Below are 21550 nucleotides of genomic sequence, written 5' to 3'. Positions count from 1 at the left end.
TGGTAAAACTAGCAGAGAGGAGAGAGGCATTGAATTAAATGTTGCAGGGTGCATCAATGAGACTGGCTGTGCAGGAGATGGGATTTGAATTGATTGACAGGAAGAGAGATGGGGATTGGACTTGTCACCGGGATTATTACAGTAAGGAATAGGTTACTTCTGGGGGAAAAATACTTCGATTCTGGAAAAGTAGGTTTATGAAGTAAATAGAATCATAATGCATAAGCACAAGGGCATGCTTAGCTTTTAGATGATTGACTTTCAAATGCGTTCCCCAAACAATTTTTTTCTGTGTATAATATTTATACTAGAAAGCATACAAGTAAAAATACTGAGACCACTTATAAGAAAGAGTAGGCTTTTATGAAGTGACACTGTTTAAATCTGCAGTCTTTACTGGAAAAAAAGAAATAAAGCTAAAAATTATTTTAATCTCCTCTCAAATTGTTACAATTTGTGCTAAGTTTTGTGCTGGAAGTAAATATCATAATGATTTTACAGACTTCTAGATACATATGTTCATGGCAGAGTGCTGAGGCTTTGAGATAGCACTGCTAGTAGGAGTTGTTTCCTGTAAGTTCCTTATTTGATGTTCTGTGGAATCAGAAAACTTGAGTTTGGAATTTTCTGATGTTCCAAGGTTTCCTCAGAAGCTTAATGCATTGATGATTATACTTTTATAGTTTAATGTAAAGTTTACAGAACCATAAAATAATTTGAGTTGGAAGAGACTTCTGCAGGCCATCTGGTCCAATGCTCTATTCAGAGCAGGGCCCAAGTAGATCAGGTTGATTTGTCTAGTAGAGTTTTAGTATCTCTTAAGAATTGAGATGCTACAGCCTTTCTGGGCATATTCTTCACCTGAAGTAGCATAGATATGCCCTGCCTGTTGTATTTTGTTTTGGAAACCGGCACAGTACTTAGCTTCTTTTGTTAGAAACTAAGGAACTTGTGTATAGCAAGTGAGGTAGTTACCATCTTCATTTGGTAATGGATAATATGTGTTGTTTGTACTTTCCTGCTATTGACCTTCCTGATTCATTATGGAGTTCATTATTGTGTTCTGCTTGTAATTCATTTTGCCGAACAACATGCACTGGTAAAACATTTAACCTTCCCTTTGTCCTTTCCTGGGTTTCACTCGTGAGACTGTGTGTTCTGTGCTATCCATGTGCTTGATGAATGAATGCTCCATAAAGTTTTGGCTGTTACAGAACAGTTTGAAGGCAGGGGGCACAGTACATACAGAAAATAACATTTCGAAAGAATTAAATCTGGAAGATCTTTTTAATTTCCCAGTGTTCATAAACATTTTTTTGTGAATGTGTGAATAAAGTTTAAATGGCTAGGGAAACATGCCGAAAACGACCTGCCATTTTCTGAAAAGGTGCAACAGAATATACATGGGTAGATCTATTTTTCTGAGAGCAAACTTTGAGGAATTCTTCCACGTGCAAAAACAATGGCTATATTTAGGTAACTTCCTCCTTATTCTCTCTTAGGCATCTTATTCCCAACTGTTTTAAGAACCATCCCATGTGACTAAGCTAGTGGTTATTGTTCTTGAGGTTGCTATAAAATGTTAGGCTATACAGCCATCTCAGGCTTCTTGGGACAAATGGCAGACTTCTGTATGCGATATCACTGTTCTATAGAAGATTGACTTTTTTTTTTTTTGTTTAGGGTTTGGGTTTTTTTAGCTTTAAGGAAAGATACCCTCCTTTCATGGTAGGTAGAGTTGTTCATCTGTGACTAGTTAATGTAGAAACATAAACCAGATGTAGAGCCGAAATCTGAAAGGTGAGAATACTGCATTAAATCACAAGTGGAAAGGAGCTTGCTGCTCTTCATTGCACCATTATTATGTAGTGTGACATTACTGGAATTACTCCGCTAAAGATGCCAGAGTTTGGAATAAGGAGGTGAATTGCATATTTAAGACATAATTTTACCAACAAAGCTCTGAGCGGAGCCTTAGGCAGTGTGTTTTCATGTTGCAGAGAGAGAGCCAGAAGAATTAGTTCCTCTCTTAATTGGGGTTTATTGTTTCATTGGTACTGTTTAAGTTTTGAACCAATACCTAAAAGTATTACATATTAAATTGACAGTTGACTGTCTAGTTTCATAATATTTGCAAAAGGTAAAACATGATTATGAAAAATGCTGAACATCCTTTAATTCCAATATCTTGCAGGATTAAGTTCCTATATAAAAAATATCCTAACAGCATGCTTCATTGTGACAGCTTAGTCTTGTATGATAAATATGCTGAGTTGTATGTCTCTCTTACTTTCTTCAAAATCAGACTGAATATTACATTTTTTTTAAATGTAGTATTTTTATTCTTCTGTAACACTTTTTTTTTTTTTTGTCAGGAGGGAAAATAGGTGGATACAATCGGTATGTTTTGCTTTACAGGCTAAACTATGAAAACAGTAAAAGTTGTTTACTTAATTAAAGGTAGTGTTGTCTTTTGATGGAACCTAAATTAAAGGTGTCCAACCATTGCAACATTTGAAATGGAATTTTTCAACATTTGTAGTACTGATGGTTCAAATTAAATAGGTGTCTCTAAAGATGGATTTTATCATTTATCAGCCTATGTGAAGCCAAGTCTGTAAGTAGCAAGCTGCATATGCTACAAAAATTATCTTACAGGTTATATTTACATTTTAATTAACTTTTGTTCCTATAACAATTGGTATTTTGTGTCCTATTTAAGTATGCAACTTCAGTGGCTAATTATAGAAATAATATTATTTGAGAAACCTTTAAAGCCTAAAAGAAGAATTGTATTGTACAGTATATTATAAACCTGGAGTTTGAACAGAATGGAATAGATCATGTCTGACAGGTTCTGGTTCTGGAGATTTGCAAATTGAGTAGAAGTGACAACCATGAGTAACTGCTGATAAGCATTAGCTGCAGTTATATTAAATGAGATCTTTTCAGTAATGAGACATTTACTAAATGACTAAGGAGAAGATGCTGCTGAAGCCATAAATGGAGCTTTTGCAGCTCTACTCAGATTCTTGTAAAAGTGTCAGGACATGTTTGCATAAATATTAGGATGTGTAAGAATAATTGATTCTATGTTGCTATATGCACTACTCCAATTTTATTGATATTCTTTAATGTGGCTGGTTTTTATCAAGTTCCGTGGTTGATTCACAAGAGAGGTCAGAAAAGATGGGAAATGTGTATCGGTTTTCTTAAATCTTTGTGAAACATTTTTAATAATCTACTTATTAAAGCGGAGCTATTAAAATAGCAAGTGGCCTTTGATAGGACCCAAGACTCATTTCCATTTGCTCACATTGCCATTGTGTTTAATGATCCAGTAGATAATGTAATAAAGAAAGAGAGTATTTTCACTGTGTAAGTGTAAGGTTGCTACCTGGCAGTTTCTCTTTGCTGGCTCAGGTGTAAAAGTCAGTTGAGGATAACAGAAATATCAATTGTAATGGTTAAGATACAGTATATCAACAAGAAGATAATGCAGAGGGATTTCTGTGTTACATATCAATCCATAAAGGGTTCAATGTAAAGCGGAAGAAAGAGAAGTGAAAAAGTTCTAGATTTAAGGCTTGCAGTGTCAGCTAGTGAGCATTGGTTAAGTGCAAGTTTACTGTAAATTACTCACAGAATTTAGTTGCTAGACAACTCAAGCACTTTGCTGGTTTTAGTTGCCATATTTCTACTGTTCCAGGATTTTAAGAAAATGGTTTAAAATTACTTTTAAAATTATTTTAGCCTGTGACCTGACTTTGTACCTGTACTCAGAAATTCCTTTGACGTAAATGGGAAGGTTAGTTGTAGATGACTTAAATTATTAACTGTTTATTCTCATAAACTTAGTAATGTCCTAGAACAGGCAGTTAGGAAGTATAATGCAGGTGTAATGCGCTTGACATATAGGGATGGGATCCTTTTAAGTGAGAAGTTGACATTACTTGTTCTGGAGCCCCTGAAGCATTTCAGAGGTAGTATGCGTTATCTGCTGAGAAGCACCTTTTTTCTTTATACGGGGTGAATTAGTTTGCAGTAAGCTTCATGCTCCTGTTGCAAGAGTGCTTTCAGCTTGCTCAGCTGTCTCTGAGCTACACTACAGTTGTCAATGTAAAAATACCCTAACAGCAGGTTGTATGCAGGCACTTCTACTCTTGTGCTGAATTTACAATTTATTTGCTAGCCTGCCCTTGCCAATAACTTTGAGAGCTGAAACTCCTCTAATGACAGAAATTTTGATATTTTAGTCTGATATTTTTAGAAATTGAGTTAACTTTTATAAAAAATGAGTGTTTAAGAAGGCTTTTAAAAAAATTTTTTTTAAAGTCTGCATTTGAGTATGAATAATCTTTACTAGACTTTTTTCCATTTCATTACCAGGTGGAGTTGAGTTGTCCAAAAGAGATGGCATGGAAAGTGAATATGTACAGAGGATACTTAGCAATCTGCCATCCGGAAGAGCAACAGCTTAACTTCATTGAGCGTTTGGTAGAGATGGCGAGTAGTTTAGCTATTCGAGAATGGCGAAGGCTTCCTCACGTAGTCTCGCATGTTCATACTCCCCTTCTCCAGGTAAGAATGAAAAGATTTTTATTGCCAGTTATTTTTGAGTAGCAGATTTCAGGACTGTTAGTAACTGCGAGCATAAAATATTTTACTATGTAGTACTGATTGTTTTTTCGTAATGGTATTTTTTTGTTAAAAGTTGCAGAATGTGCATTTTGATTTGGATTCCTTTTAAAGCTTTTTATAATTTACCTGAATCCATTCTGTTTGTGGCATGCAGGGGTAGCTATTGAAAAATTGATCAGATGGCTCAACTTTTTTTGTGGGCTAATGCATAATGCACTGCAGTACTTGGAGATCTTGAACATTCAGTGGGTTTTGAAGTGAGGTCCAGTTTGGGTGGGTGTATTATTGCATTATATTATTTGCAGAATTGTTGAAATAACCTCCTAAGTGTTCTTTTCAGTTAAATGCAGTATGGAATTTTGTCAACCGTAAAGTACTTCTATATTTTTTGGTTTTAATTTTTTTTTTTTTAATCTGAGCTAACTGTTAATGTCCTGTAAGGGAAAGGTGTATTTAGAAATGCTGGTGTTTCTTTGAGGAGTAGTGTTCTAAACAGGCTGAGCAAGTTCTGAACATACCAGTGGCTAAAGCATTAAGGTCAAAGAACCAAAAACTGTTAAAGTCTGTTGTTAGTGAAGGACTTCTCAGGTGAGCACTACTACCTTTAGTAAAAATACTGTAGGTTCTGGCCAATGTGAGCCTTACCTTTTCTTTGTCATTTCTATATGATATTGCTTAATGTTCTGATTTGCGTCAGGGGAAGAAAGTAGGAAGGAATCTAGTCTTTAAGTATATGATATTTCTCATTGGACAGGGAGTTAATTGTATACAAGTTCTGCTGAAAAGGAGAGTGGATTCTATTAGATAAACTAGCATGTATACCTCAAAGCTTCATGTGCTGGTCTTCAGCTTTATTAGTTGTCTAGCTAGCTCATTTGGCAGGTTCTGTTCAACACTGCATTAAGATCTTGTAGTAATGTTGTAAAAAGAATTCCCATGTTGAATCACATTACTTCACAGACTGACAGATGTTGTGGATTGGCAAGAACGATCTCTGCTCCCCTCATCTAATCTGATGCCAGCTACAGGAAAGAAAATTTCTTTGGTCTGAGTGGAGGGCCATATTTCAGTAATGCTCCTTGTCTACATGTGGGTGCATATCGTGCAAATTTAGCTGTGCTGATTGAAAAGGTTACTGCTTCCAACTAATTGGTTCATTTTAATTCCAGTCTGTTGTGGAGCCCTCATGTGAGTAGGTCAGCTGGAAGATTTGAGTCAGTGGTAACCTCTGTCAGGGACCTTTTGCTGAACTGAGGAGGAATGGACTGCTTGAATCAGAAGCGGATGGAGCCCTATGGCCTTACTAGTATGTGATCTGAAAGAGATCTATATACTTTCTGGACAAAAATGGACAAAGCAAGCATAAACTTTTGAGAGAAGCTTGCTTCTAAAGTAGGGGCAAAATTCTGGCAATGAAGCAGTGACCTGTCCTGTCGAGAATGAAATGAGGGACAGCTAATGAATTTGGGGCTACTAGAACTTTAAAAACAAACAACCCCGCCCCAAGCTGAGTATTATCTGATCTTAAGCAGCTTAATTCTTTGTCAAGAACATTTAAAACAGGGGAAGAAGCTTGTAACTTGAATTTCATACTGTCCTGTAAAATTACTGCAGTATATTGTACATGACTTAACAGCACTGATGTTCAAATAAACTCTTGTGTGCATGCTTGAATCCTTGACTTATAAAGGACGAGTAACTTTCCAGTTGGATAACCCAGTGCATACATAGAGGATGGGCAAAGCCAACATTTTTTGTGCCATTTTTCTTAACTTTCTTATCCATTTCTAGGAGAAGGTAGAGCTTACTGGCTGCTTCTGAATCATAAATGCCTTTTGCTCAGAAGGGGGCATGCTATTTTCTGTTTCTTTAAAGGAGTATGCTTGGAATAAGGAAAGTAAAAGATTACTTTTCTTTCATCCTTGCTAAACAGGTTCTTAGTGCTTATTTAAGTACACCATAGTTTAGCCCTCAAATCATTAAATATTACAAGGCAAAGAATGTACTGTTTTCCAGCATTTATTTAAACGTAAACTGGTTTTAAGATGCTGTACACCAGATGCGTCTTTATTTTTGCTTGTGAGAAATCTTTTATTTTGTTCATGCAACATTGACAATTCAATTTCAAGACAAGATGTGTTTAAATCCTGTGCTTTTAGTCTTCCTCTTTGGCATACGTGTTACTCACAAATGGTCCACTTGGAAAACTAGGGAAAAGTATTTGTTTCTTGTCCTGTCAGGAAGAGCTTGTAAGAACTTGGGACCATTTTTTTTTTTTTGGTCCTCCAGAAATATTTTGGTGAAGCACCTGGCACAACTCTGATAATATAGAATATGCAGTTTAATTATTGTGTTACATGAAATAACGTGTTGCATGGTGAAAAATGTGTGTTTTGTCCTCCTGTGAAATGAAAAACTTGTGAAAAAGTTGTGTCCTTTGCAACTTTTACACGTATTTCTTCATAACAAAAATGGACTCCTGTTTCCTTTTGAAATGTATGAAATGTCAATGCTTATACAGTATGTGATCTGGACAAAACATGCCATTCATTTGTCATTTAGGCTGACTGTGTCCCTGTTTAGGTGTCCTGATAAACATGCACCTGAGGAAGATTAGCTCTTGTTACTGTTGAGGGAACTTTTGATCTCCAGGGGAGAAATTCTGCAATATATCTCAGTGCAACACAATCTGAAATTTCGTAACAGGGATGCATTTCTTGATGGATCATTGCTCAGAGAACTATGAATGAACCTTACCTGTAGAAATGCAGAGCATCTTGCTTTCTGAGTTCTGTTTGATATAGTGGCTTCTGTAATTCTGTTTAAGTTCAGTAGTTTCACCCTGTGTGTCATGCCCAGTGTGATTCATAAGCAACTAAATCTGCGTGATTTAAAGTATCTCTACTAAAATGACTGTACTTGTGGGTAGAGCTTACACAGCTGCCCATACCTCCGTACTTTAATATGAGTCGATACATCAGATAAAGTGAATAAATATGGAAGTTTTTCTCCACATTGAGAGGAAGTTGTCAAGTAAATAGATACAGTGTTTGATTTGTTTGAGCTGACACAGTACAACTAGAATGCTTCTTGATGAAATTAATTCCTTGCTGCTAAGTTTTCACTGATATTTCAAATTTTTCCTCCCCTAAGACTGGCAGTATCTGCAGCACGAAAGGATTAGTATTGCTAAATAAAGTATTTAAATGCTTTCAGATATCAATTAAAACAAGCTTTTAAAATCATCTAATATGTATATATCCCTCATGAAGAAGTGATAAATTAGTCAATGACTGACAGAGGTACAAATGCAGCCATGAATTTGCACTGCAGTAATTACTTTTTTTTTTTAATATCAGATAGTATGTGATTAAATACCTGTGAGAAAATTAAATTTATGTGATGAATGGGTGTAGGATGAAGGTTAAGCTATTGTGAGAGCTGATACTGAGATGATTGTAGGAAAATATTACTTTGTTTAATTTATTTTGTTTCAAGAGATTTCACTCTGTAGATTTGGACTGCCTTTTTTTTTAAATAGCTATTTTATTTGGTTGATTAACAATGAATACAAATGTTATCTGCCAAGAGGTAGCTTAGAGAATACTACATTGGTTTTATTGTACTACAGGTAATTAAATTCCATTAAAGTTTCTGGGCCTTTTCTTCAGGTTGTTGAAGTTTTAACAAAATGGCTGTTGCTTTTAGTAGGCTGGAGACTACTGCCATCTTCTGTTTGTTCCTCTCATTAATTTGAGGATAGTAGATGTCAGTGAAAAACCATCCCTAACTTAAGTAACTTCTCAAAGCTAAGGTCTTTGCAGAATATCTTAAAGTAACACCTTCAGGAGCACGTAGATAATATTTCTGTACATTCAAGTTTCTATTAAGAAGTCAGATCATGACCAGGGAATTTATACTAGTAAGTTCTGTTAAAAGTTTTAATTTTTAATTATTAAAAAGTCTGTTAAAAGTTTTTTGTTTAAAGTCAGTATTTTTACTTCATCCTTGTATTTAGCACACAGTATATATATTTACTTGTGCTTTTCTACGATTAGGGTTGATGTAGTAAGTCCAAACCTGTATGCTAGAGTTTAATTCTAACCTGTGTTTAGACGTGTGTGGGGAAAAGGAGGGGAGTGAAGAGAGAGTGTAGATTCCAGTAAAGTATCTTTCCTTTGGTGTTTCTGGTTTTGTTGGGGGTTTTCTTGGGTTTTTTTGTTTAAAAAGAAAAAAGAAAAAATGCTTCCTAAAAGCAAGACACTACCATTTGAGGGATAATTTGTGAGAGCATTTGCAGTTCAAAATAAAATAAAGGATGAGGGAATTTTTATCTTAATACTATCAAGGAAAGACAAGTCATAGTTGACCAAAGTTAAACCTAGCAAGCAAACCCATAGTATTATAGGAAGAACACATTAAGTATAGATCAGTAATGTCTGTTTGCAACCAATAATGTTAGGGCACTTAGGTTTTGTCAGAATGAGGCGTTCATGAAATAAACTGCTTGATACTGGTACTCCATCCCTGGAGAAGACGGGAGCCTGAAGTTATGCAGGGACCTTTTGCAAGCATGTAAGAAAGTACTTTACGGCACCTTTATTTTTTAAAATAATTTGTTTGTTTATTAAGACTAGCGACCATTGGCATAAATTTTGTGCTGGTGATTCAGTGGATGAATTCAACATTTCAGTCAGTGACTAAAGTGTTGAATCAATCTCATGGATTTTTTTTTGATGTGTTTTTTATTAATTAGATTGGTTAAAGGTCATTTATGCAACTAATAGACAAGCCCCTAGAACAGCATAAATAGTTTCATCTTTATTTGATCATTTAAAGGTGGCATCATTCATAGAGATCTTTTTCTAACAGTGAAATTGCCCACCTTATTGTACTACCCTTTATGATAATTCTTATTGTTTACTGTTTTCTAGGCAGCACAGCAAATAATTGAGCTTCAAGAAGCAGCCCAAATAAATGCAGGATTGCAACCAACTAATCTGGGGAGGAACAACAGCTTACATGATATGAAGACTGTTGTAAAGACTTGGAGGAACAGGTTACCTATTGTCTCAGATGATTTATCCCACTGGAGCAGCATATTCATGTGGAGACAACATCATTACCAGGGTAAAACTGCCTGGTCCAGCATGCATTCATCATGTAATTTTCCAGACAACACATTGTTTGAAGTTTTGGTTGTTTTTTTTTTTTTAAACATACAAGAATGTTGATTTTGACAAGTGTTTATTTTTATTCAATTTCCATTTAAGTGTTTCATTATCTTAAGTCATCATTTCATATGTATTGCTGTGTAAGATACTGCTGTATATATAATTTCATTTATAATGACAAACATTTCACGTTTTGTTTCTAGCTATTGTAACTGCATATGAAAATAGTTCTCAGCATGATCCTAGTTCCAATAACGCTATGTTGGGAGTTCATGCTTCTGCATCAGCAATTATCCAATATGGAAAGATAGCTCGAAAACAAGGGCTGGTCAACGTAGCTCTGGATATACTGAGTCGCATTCATACAATTCCAACTGTGCCCATTGTGGACTGCTTTCAGAAGATTCGCCAGCAAGTTAAATGTTATCTTCAGCTGGCTGGAGTCATGGGCAAAAATGAATGTATGCAGGTATGGTAGCTTTATGTCTGAAGTTGTTGTTGGAACTTGGAGGATTACAAGGGCCACTAGATACACTGATTTAAATAAACTGCCTGTATACAGGACAGGGTCTGAATTTCATTGGCCATGTTATACCATGCATAGTGTTGTTTTTTTTTTTTTTTAAGTAATGCTGTTAGTCAAAAGCAGTCATTGTCCTCTTTGAACTGAATTCTGTGAATATATTAAAAATTAGCCAAATAACAAGTAAAGTGGAAATATGTTTTTTGAAATCTTACAAGATAGATAAATGGAAGGGAATTTGAAAATTATATTATTTGCAATAGGAAGAAGCAACACTATTGCAAGACTAACTGAAGCTCTAAGTCAGTTTTGAGTGTCTGACTCATGAATGATGGATGCTGGCATACTGAAGTGAAATCATATCTGTTAAAAGGAAAGGAAAAAATGTGATTGTAGGCAAAACCCACTGACATGATTTTAAGGTCAGCAAGCTGGGACCTTAATAATCATAATGTAAGATAATATAAATAATAATATAACGTTAAAAAAACAAGGTGGAAAAGATAACCCATCACCTGATGAATGTTGTCTATAGTATCTAATAGTTTTGCATAGGCCAGTGGAAACTTAAAATTGCTGTCAGTCCAGATTTTTTAAAATGAAAGTTAAATACTAGAAACTCATGCCACTTAAACTTCAAGAGACTATTTTGGCTGGTTTTTTTATGGCACTTTCGTTTTAATAAAACCTTCCATTTTAGAAGGCTTTTCTCACTAAGGCTTATTTAACAGGGTCTTGAAGTTATTGAATCAACCAATCTGAAGTACTTCACCAAGGAGATGACTGCTGAGTTTTATGCATTGAAGGGAATGTTCTTGGCACAGATTAACAAGTAAGTATGTTGGCTGGAAGAGGCACTAGCACACATCTGAGAAAAATGCATCTGAAGTATTTCAACAAGGTATTTGAGCAGGAAAGTTGTTCCATATGTTTATACCAGCCTAAAATTTGTCACAACTGTATAAGAAAGGCAAAGTGTACGTGAGAGTTCCTTTGCAGTTTGAAGATGTCATGGTTGGTCATATTTCTAAGTATTGTAGGAAAGAACTAGTTAAAGCAAACATTGCAGTAATTCTTTTAAAAAAAGTTTTATATTTCAAGGGATGAGATGGGAAGAGGCAGGAAGAATAGGTTTGTCCAAAGCTTTGCAGCTTAAGATACATTCTCCCCCGCTCCCCCCCAATTCTGTGAGTGCTTAGTTAGACAAACTGATGTCTAACTGACGTCTTAGTGTAGTTGACAAAAGGAGGGTGCTTTAGTTATGTTCTTAATGTAAACATCACACACAAAACCAAGGAGAAAAAAAATGTTCAGTCTGTAAGCTTACAGCTACTTAAACAAAATTAGTTTACCTCTTTTTTTCTCTCATTTCTGTTTCATTGTTCATTTTATATGTCCCATTAATAGCTGCAACTGGTCAAGGCATAGGAAAATGTGTGGTGGCATAGTTCAGAGTGCTTAGACAAATCTGGTGTGCCATGCAATATGGAAATGCAACACTCATTTCAGATAATTGAATTGAAAAGACTAATGTAGTGTGCATTGGAGACATCTTGCATTGCAGCAATCAAACTCCTAGGTACAAGCCTTGCTTTCACACAACTACTTTTGTAATATTTTTGCTTTATGCTGATAGGCTTCTCTACTATTTTGAGGATGATCTCTCTTTAATTCAGTAAACAAATATCTCAGCAGTGAAATTTTGTTCGGTGATGCCAAAAAACCCCTTCAGATTTCAACAGCTTTTAGTATGCGTGGTATTTAATGGCAGTATTGCTACGTTACATATGGGTGGAATAATTCCTTTACCACTACACTGTGGACACTTATGGAATGAAATCCATCAGGTTTTAAGCTGTACACTGCAACCTCACATAGCAATTTAAGTCAGGAAATGATGAATATCTTCTTCTATGGGTACAAGAGAGAATTTTAAATAGGCAGAATGTAATTATTTTGATGGAAAGTGCAATGGGCTTTTTTTATGGCCATAAGTGAGCTTAATTTCAGTTGAGGTGTGAAGAGAAGGAAATGTACTTCCCCCCGCCCCCTTTTTTTTTATTTTTATTTTTCGTTGGTTTTTTTTTTAAAATTCATGCAGATAAAGTAAAAGGCAGCTAAACTGTCTCTGTTCATTCTTTCAGGATAGAATGGATAAAGGTTTCTGTTTAAAACATGGTTCTGATATACTTACAGTTTCTTAATTTTGCCAAAAAACATACAGGCATTTCTTTGGCACCACAGCTGAGGTCAGGAATTTAGGAAGGTTACAGTTACGAACAATGGCAGTGTTGAACCTGAGAATGTGTGACTACTGATTGCCTGTGTGTCAACTCAACTGGAAGTTAAAGGTCACCTCTGCTCTTGCATCTCCCTGTGCTGCCCATTTGCTGAGCAAGGTGATAGAAACCATTTTTAAAAAGTCATCTCAGGTGTCAAGAATGATGGATTGTAGAGAAGGAGAAAAGAAAACTTGCTGAAAAGTCCCCGTTTTATAAAGGGGAAGTAGTGATACAATGTCATCTATCAGCTTGCTGCTGTGGTAGTTCACTTCAAAACCTGGAGCTAGGGTGCAGAAAGCCTCTGAAAGCAAGTAACATAGAAACTAATATATACTGTGAAAGACAGAGTTGCTTTCCTTTTTATTGTTTTGCCTCAATAGCTTGTAGTTTTAATTTATCACTGTAATCCTCCAAGATAATATTTTTATATTAAAAATACAGCTAATTTTAAAAAATAAGTCAAACAAGCATTATGTTACTTTTGTACTGTTTTATTTCAATGCTTATTTTGTAAGGGAGAAGTGGAGCACTTTCCATTAATAAAGAATCTTGGAATGCATTAAAAGTTTCTTCATTTCAGTAATGTGTATGTGAGTGTTTTCATCCCTTATTTTTACACCTGAAAAGTTACATAGCTTTAAAGGCTGTATATATATTGGGATGAATCATGCCAAATCTTGAACTAGGAACACTTGAGGAAACCTAGAGAAGACTTCAGAAGTATCAAACAAATAATCTTTTGGTTACCAAGAACTGTGTGATTAACCTTAACCTGTTGAAAAATAGACTTAAAGCTGTGGGGATGAGGAACTGAATTTTTCCAGATAGCGTTGATTATAAAGTTTTTTACGACTTGGGTGGGAGAACAGTTAACTAAGATGTAGTCCTCCGAAAGATAGCTAATATAACATCTTCCCAGTGTTGCTTTTTCTTACTCCCTTTTTTGCTCAGCAGAGAAGCACTTTTTAATGCATGTGCTTCTGCTCTTCTTGTGTTATCATTTGTTCTTCTTTCTCCCAGTATCATTGTTTGGGTTGCAGTTGCAGTGCACTGCAAGTTTTCTAGTTTTTTTCAGGGACTACCTGGAGATCTTAGACACTTAGATAATTGTTTCCATTATGAAGCATTTCATAGGTGCTGAACTTTAAGGAAAGCTAAGACAAAACAGTTATAAGAGACCTCACTAGAGAACTTAATGGAAAAATATCATTGAGTATTAAGAAAGTAATTGAGTACCCTATCAGAAATCTGACTGTTACCTAATTTAGTAACCTTTTGTTAGTATAAAACTAATATTCTTACTTGTCACAATGCAGGTCTGAAGAAGCAAACAAAGCTTTTTCTGCAGCTGTGCAAATGCATGATGTGCTAGTGAAAGCATGGGCAATGTGGGGTGATTACCTGGAGAATATCTTTGTGAAAGAACGTCAGCTTCACCTGGGTGTGTCTGCTATTACTTGCTACCTGCATGCATGTCGTCATCAGAATGAGAGCAAATCAAGAAAATACTTAGCAAAGGTAAGACCTAGATATTTAAAAAAGAATTGGAGCTCCACCCCTTCAGAAAAGGCTGGAATAATGTTCAATGGCCAAGTTTGTGCAAGTAGAGAAATATCAGTTACTGATGGAAAGCTTTAATTTAGACTGGAAGTCTGCATATGGTTGCTGTTGGGTCATTGCATGTAACTCATCATGGGTTTTTCTACTTCATTGGGATATCTAGGTTGTTTTTTTAAGGTGTGGAACCTCTTTGGGGGGGAAAGGGGACAAATCATATTCAGCATTTCTCAGGTATAACGTGGTGAAATATCTGCAGCAAGGCATCCTTTGGTGCTTTAAAAAGTAACATAATTTGATGTCTGTTTATCATTACTATGGTTAATTCATATTAACTTTTACATCAGTATTGCATTTTATTCCAAATAGGCTTTTTCTGTAAATTTTTCCTCTAATTCAACAATTTCAGCCAAAGTTCTTTGCGTTACATATTTCTCAGTTTGGGGATATTTACTTTAATCTCTCTTATGAAGAAAATTTTAAAAATTATAGCAGACTGTGGAAGACAACCTATTTTGAACATGAAACAAACACAGAAAAAAATTTTTTAGATTGAGGTTGGCCTCCATAGCACTCTGAAGTTTATTATTCTCTCTCTCTGGTTGCGTAACTGTTAGTGATTTTTAGTCAGTGCTTAATATATTTGCATTTAAATGAAATTGTAGAAAAAGTATCTTTAGGGGTGGACAGTTAAAATAATTAAAAACACCCAAAGAAATACTCAAGCTCTCACTTCAAAGTTAATTTATCTGAATAGCATATTTTAGGTTATATAAACATGCCTCATATTCCACCCACTCCCCCAACCAAAAACCCAAAGAATTTGTGGAATGCAGTCATGTTCATTGGCATTTTTCTGTCTTGTTTCATAGCTAGTAGTACACTTACATTTATTTTTTACATCCTTTAAATATTATTTCTAGGGGAAAAAATGACATTGGCCAGGCATAATGAATGTACATTCTTGCGTCTGAGGAGGCTTTCACATTTAAAAGGGCTCCACTATCATATTAATAAAATAACTGTGGGCTTTTTTCTGCATCATATGATTGATTGTCGTGGTTTAGTTTCAGTTGGCAACTAAGCACCACCCAGCTGCTCGCTCCCCCTCCCCGCCCCGGTGGGATGGGGGAGAGAATCAGAAGAGCAAAAGTAAGAAAACTCGTGGGTTGAGATAAGAACAGTTTAATAATTGGGAAAAAGAAAACGTATGTAATAATAATAATAATTATAATAATAATAAATTGTAATGAAAAGGAAAACGAGAGAGAGAGAGAGGAACAAAACCTAGGGGGAAAAAAAACAAAGTGATGCAACCGCTCACCACCCACTGACCAACGCCCAGCTAGTCCCTGAGCAGCAATCCCTACCCCCTGGCCAACTCCCCCCAATTTCTATACTGAGCATGCCATCATATGGTATGGAATAAATAGCCCTTTGGGCAGTTGGGGTCAGCTGTCCTGGCTGTGCCCCCTCCCAGCTTCTTGTGCACCCGGCAGAGCAGGGGAAGCTGAAAAGTCCTTGACCAGTGTAAGCACTGCTTAGCAATAACTAAAACATCGGTGTGTTATCAACATTATTCTCATACTAAATCCAAAACACAGCACTATACCAGCTACGAGGAAGAAAATTAACTCTGTCCCAGCTGAAACCAGGACATTGACGTGTCTTGAATGTAAGCCCTGAGATGTTCTCTTGAATTCTCTTTTAGGTTCTTTGGCTACTGAGTTTTGATGATGATAAGAACACTTTAGCAGATGCCGTAGACAAGTACTGTATCGGTGTCCCACCCATTCAGTGGTTGGCCTGGATTCCACAGCTGTTGACATGCCTGGTTGGCTCCGAGGGCAAACTCCTTCTGAACCTCATTAGTCAGGTAGGTACAGAAGATGATCACTAATTTTTTATTGTCTGTAATCCTTGTTTTCAAGATGAGATACAAATATTTTTCAAAGCCAATTAAGAAAATGCTAAGTTTTAAAAATGCTATTGTTTGCAACTGTTGATGAGTTAAAAAATGCTAATTTTCTCTATAAGTAGAGTATTTTAAATTTCAAAGTGAGTATTACTTAATGAGATTAAATCCAGTGAAATTGTATGCCATATGTGCATGAGGCATTATAACTTTCCCTCTGGAATTCTGTTTATTACATTTTTGTGAACACTATAGAACACATTTAGAAATACATAGTTAAATGCTTGTAACATAGGAGTAGGGATAAAGAATTGTTAGCTTTAGTGACTAAAGGGCAAACTATTTCATTAGTGCTTTGTTTTTAATTAGACTTGATTTTTAAAAAAACAAAGCTCTGTCTGTCACCATCAGAAATCTTTACCCGGGCTTTGTAAATTTTCACTTGGAAGTTTACCATGACAAATGATTAGACAAATAAGCATAAGGTTTAGGGAGTTAGATGAAGAAACTGACTTCCTGGATTTGTACCTCTGAACTGACAGATAGGAGTTTTGATTAATCTTGCTTTGGGATTTTAAGACTTTTACTGCGTATTTCTGTCTGCTCCGAAGCAGAATCTAAGAGTAGAACATATACCTGTATCTCAGTATAAAGTTGGTTTAAGCATGTCTGTAGACTAAGGGAAAATAAGTGACTTCTTTCTGTTAATATGTTTTTGGATACTGTTTTGTTATGGCATAGTGTGAACAGGGTTCAAACATCATGTTTTCAGAGATGTTAACTGTTCATGGTCTAACTTCAGCTCTGTTTTAGCATGCACACAACCTGGAAGTATTTTGATGTTTGTTCATTCAAGTTAATGTAAAACAATTGTGAAGTCCTATTAACGTACAGGTGAACGTATGAAGCTCTCTCATTAGCCTGTAGCCCAGGCCACCTCTGTCTGCAGTGCTCCACTGTTTACTGAAAACTGGCAAAGGACAGCTGTTGTGCTGAATTCTTCACAGTATTATTCTTTCCTTCCCTCCACTTGATTTTTGAGATATGGACTTGATGATCCCTGTGGGTCCCTTCCAACTCAGGATATTCCATGATTCTGTGATATTCAGCTCCTTTTATACTATCCCTTATGTTTGCCCTTTCGAAGCTCTGAGAATGTGTATTTTTTTAGAGAGACAATATGTCCATGTGTGTTTGCGTGTGCACTGATACTTGCGTACATAAATCTAGATAAGTATGTGTATGCATATGCGCATATATGTTTCCTTCTCTCTCTCTCTCTCCATAAAATTAAAATGAAACTTTGAAGAGACCATGCACCCAAACAGTTTAAGAAATCAAAGTAGTTCAGGCAAAGTTGCTGATGCGTATGGCTTGGTATTGTCCTGCAACACCAGTGTGCTCAGCTGTCTTCTGACAGCAGACAGAAAAAACTTGCTTCAATGAGCTATTTGTTGAGATCTCTATAAAATTTTTAGAAGTGAGTGCTTGCTTGGAAGTGCTACTGTAGTTGGACCTTAGGCTCATAGATATCACAGATATTTTTGTTTATCTTGCCTTTAAACTTCAGGTCCATAGAAGGAATATAAAATTAAAAAATACAATTTTTTCTGTGTTACTAATTGAAAATTCTAAGTTTGCAGAAGTACTAGAACCTAAACCTTACAGTTGTCTTCGAATTATTTACTCTTGAATTACACCATGAAGCATATGTGTGTCAGGTTAGTAATCTGCCATAAATACCATATTACTGAACAATTAAACGCCATTACAAAATTTCTACCACTTACCATACCCATCTGGATGGAGGGAGAATCCATGATTTAGTAAAACTGTGGCTGGAGAAGCCTCTAATCATGTCTTAAGATGTGCTCTATCGTGGGTAGTACTTAAACACATCTTTTCTTTCCTTTAATAGCTACTGAGATTTACAGACTTTAAAGGGGATGCTGAATGCTAATACCTCTCTAGCTTTTTTTTTTTTTAATGGAAGCCATAAAATCTTTTTTATTTCTGGGTGAAATTGGTATCCCCTTACATTAAGTACCACAGTTAGGTGGAGTAAAGTTACTCTCTAATGGGCCTTCTTATCGAGTATCATGGGGCTTGCTGGGAATTGTGGCCTAATTTAAAGACTAACCGCTGTCATTATGTGTGTTTTTATTCCATTATGTACATGAGTAAGATCTTTGAACTGGCCCAGCTGGTACTCTGGCATTATGCTGTTTTCAGGTTTATTAGGCAATATGATCTGGAAGCCCTAATTAGGTAATGCCTTAACAGTGTGTGGAGGGAGTTGCCATTTCATCCTCTTTGGGTGTCTGTTACTGAAAGAAGCTTTAATTTCCTAGTTTTCAATAAGCTGTTATTTAAAACAAGGAGCTGATTGTTACTGAATTGCACTCATTTACAAAGAAAATCTGTACGTGTTGATCTGACCTATAGTCAGTTTTCCTTAGCTGAGAAAGACTTATATGTGTATCTCCAAATAGGTGGGAAGAGTCTATCCCCAAGCTGTCTACTTCCCTATCAGGACCCTCTATTTGACCTTGAAGATAGAACAACGAGAGCGCTACAAAAGTGGTGAGCTTGAAAATGATGAAATTGTTTCATCTCTTTGTAACTTAGTTATTATTTTGAGTTTCACCTGATTTTACTGGGAAAATAGATTCTCTAGAAAACATACCAATTTACCAAGGCTAAGGAGAAAAATTGTTGATAAACTTTGCTTTCATTCATTTGTTTCTGTGAAGTTAAATCTACAGATGGCTTGAGCTGTCATGAATTTTCTTGAATAAAATATTCACCAAGAAGTGTTTCATGTCCTTCATTCTCGTATCACCTTAATTATTGAGAATCACATGTTCTTTACAGGGTTTTAAAAAATTGGTGGAGAGTTAGAAAATTCTTGGATTACAAATTCAGAAGAGCGTTGTAGTTTTCTAAGATGTTCTAGTCTCATTTTGATTGGAAGCATGAACCACATGACATTCTGTTTCTTTTCAAATGAGTCAAACTTATTCTAAAATAATAACTTAACAAAACGTGAGTTCATGTAACTCAAGTGAGGTAAACTGCTTTATTTGAATAATCTGTACTTTAACCATAATAACTTCTTATGGTGAATTTTCAAGTAAAAATGATGAGTATCTAAGTTTACACAAAATCAATTTTAGCTTTGAAGAAATGTTTGGGAGGTGGGGAGAACATTAAGTAATTTGGACATCACCTTTTTTTTTTTTTCAAGAACAAATCTTATTTAGAGTTATGTCAAACGATTCCACAGAATTTAATTGTTCTTTTGTCTCCTGGGAATCCCAGGAGAGCTACTTGAAGAACCCTCCCTTCTGTTCTGTATTCTTTGTTACAAAGTGCATTGTTTATTTAATTGCCCTTTTCACTTGGGAATTGGCTCACTAAATTTCTGCATAAAACTTTGAAGGGTGCTAATTAAATAATGTCTTATTTTTCTTTGGGTGCTTCTTTGGAGGAGGAGGAGGTGCCCACATACCATAATACTTCACTACATTCATATCCAGCAACAGAGGTTTCTGTGCCACATTCTTTGTATTGCCACATGTCCATTTAGTGATAACCAGTAAAATATTTTCCTATAGGTTCTGCCACAAACTACTGCTCTGTCGATGGGTTGTGTGAAGTAGTGGGGGGTCATCTGATAAAGCAAAACTCTCTGCTTAATCACTGTCTGATGTAGTTGTAATGCAAGAGATGAGTTATACTAAAAGATACACTCTATGACAGTTTGTGTTTTGTTGGCACCAGCATGGTTATTCTTCAGTTATGTGTGAGAGATCTCTCCAAAAGGGAGGCGAGCAAAACCCTGATAACTTAAATAATTTGATCCTATATGAAACAGTGTCAGTTACTTCAAGAGCATGGTTTGGTAGTGTAAAAGCTAAGGCTACACCTCTTGGGAGTTTTTGAAGAGTGTTTATATTGCTCTAAGTTTGGAAAGTCTGTGCCATTGAACAGCATTTGGAGCAGAGTTTTCTTTCTGAAAAACATTTTCTTTGTAAAAATCAAATTTTCTGAAATTCAATAGATAATACATGATTAATAGTTAATGCAAATCTAAAGCAAATTCTTGGAACAATTTACTTCATTTCATGCAGGCATGTATCAAGTTTATGAAAGGTAATTTTATTTTTTTTTAATTTTCCGCTTTCCAGATTCTGGGCAACAACAGCCAAGTTCAGTTGGAAATCAGTCCCACTCTGCCTCAGATCCTGGGCCAATCAGAGCCACCGCACCAATGTGGCGATGCAGCAGAATTATGCATATGCAGCGAGAATTACATCCAACACTTTTGTCTTCTCTGGAAGGCATTGTAGATCAGATGGTCTGGTTCAGAGAGAATTGGCATGAAGAGGTATTTGGCTTTAATACACCTTCATATGTATGTATCATCGAAGGAAAAGTTAGCTGCAAAATATTTATCTAGAATTGTTTTTAAACATTAAAACATAACTATTTGTTTTGATTAGTAAACTGATGTATTTGTAGAAGTGATTGTTCTGATTGGAGTTTTAAGGAACTTGGTTATTTCTGGAAGCCATACAGAGGTTTCCCAAAATTATTAACTTGATGAATGCCTTTAGGGTTTAAGTTGTTGCTTGTACTAACTGAAAATTTATATTCTCAGATTAAGTTTCACAGGTACCAGTTTCCTTCTTGATCTGGTGGTCTGTGACAGGTGGTGATTATTGTCTGAAGTTTGAATTATAATAGAGCAGATGGACATGCCGCTCCACTTTTAATTCCCTCTCAAAGTGTCAGGCTATTCTGTTCTGTCTACCTAGCACAGTGTTTGTTTGAAGAAGGATCCCTCATATCACATCATTTTCTAATATATCACAAAATATGAAATCTAAAACTTAGCTTCTGTTGAAAGAGCAAGGTGTACTTTGTGATGCAGCATTTCCATTGCTCAGTTTGTTCGTTTGCAGTGCTAATAAGAATCAGTGCTGTCTTTCTGATTGACCCTCTGATGCAATTTAAAAATACAGTTTTAAATAAATGTTTCTGAGAGGATGACTTTACTATATAAAATGCAGTGTGGGAATAAATACATGGTGTCAAATCAGAAGGCCTAATCTTCCTGACTATTTTGTCTCTGTTTTGAATCCTTAGGTTCTTAGACAACTGCAGCAGGGCTTGGCGAAGTGCTATTCAGTTGCCTTTGAGAAAAGTGGAGCCGTTTCAGATGCCAAGATCACTCCTCATACACTAAATTTTGTCAAGAAGTTAGTCAGCACTTTTGGAGTAGGTCTTGAGAATGTCTCCAATGTGTCCACCATGTTTTCTAGTGCAGCCTCAGAGTCACTAGCTAGGAGAGCACAGGCAACAGCTCAAGATCCTGTGTTCCAGAAGTTAAAAGGACAATTTACAACAGGTAAATGTTTAAAATGTTTTTTTTTAAAAGTTACTTTTAATCTCC

General features: G+C 35.8%; 1 protein-coding gene across 7 annotated transcripts in view; it reads left to right on the top strand.

Moving 5' to 3' along the window:
* Window positions 1-21550, top strand: part of TRRAP (transformation/transcription domain associated protein) — a 101936-nt gene that overhangs the window by 62549 nt on the left and 17837 nt on the right. For 5 of the 7 annotated variants that reach the window (XM_072877813.1, XM_072877812.1, XM_072877814.1 and 2 more), the window contains 9 exons: window positions 4390-4581; window positions 9576-9804; window positions 10019-10284; window positions 11070-11170; window positions 13937-14138; window positions 15889-16053; window positions 18585-18675; window positions 20283-20482; window positions 21244-21505. In XM_072877813.1, the coding sequence (XP_072733914.1) occupies window positions 4390-4581; window positions 9576-9804; window positions 10019-10284; window positions 11070-11170; window positions 13937-14138; window positions 15889-16053; window positions 18585-18675; window positions 20283-20482; window positions 21244-21505 (1708 nt within the window). The remainder of the gene's footprint in view (window positions 1-4389; window positions 4582-9575; window positions 9805-10018; window positions 10285-11069; window positions 11171-13936; window positions 14139-15888; window positions 16054-18584; window positions 18676-20282; window positions 20483-21243; window positions 21506-21550) is intronic. The other 2 variants (XM_072877817.1, XM_072877816.1) reach the window with 1 other exon arrangement.

The sequence above is a fragment of the Ciconia boyciana genome, chromosome 13 (assembly GCF_034638445.1).
Source record: "Ciconia boyciana chromosome 13, ASM3463844v1, whole genome shotgun sequence".
Lineage (NCBI taxonomy): Eukaryota > Metazoa > Chordata > Aves > Ciconiiformes > Ciconiidae > Ciconia > Ciconia boyciana.
The sequence above is the reverse complement of the archived record's forward strand: the minus strand, read 5'-3'. Positions and strand labels throughout refer to the sequence as shown.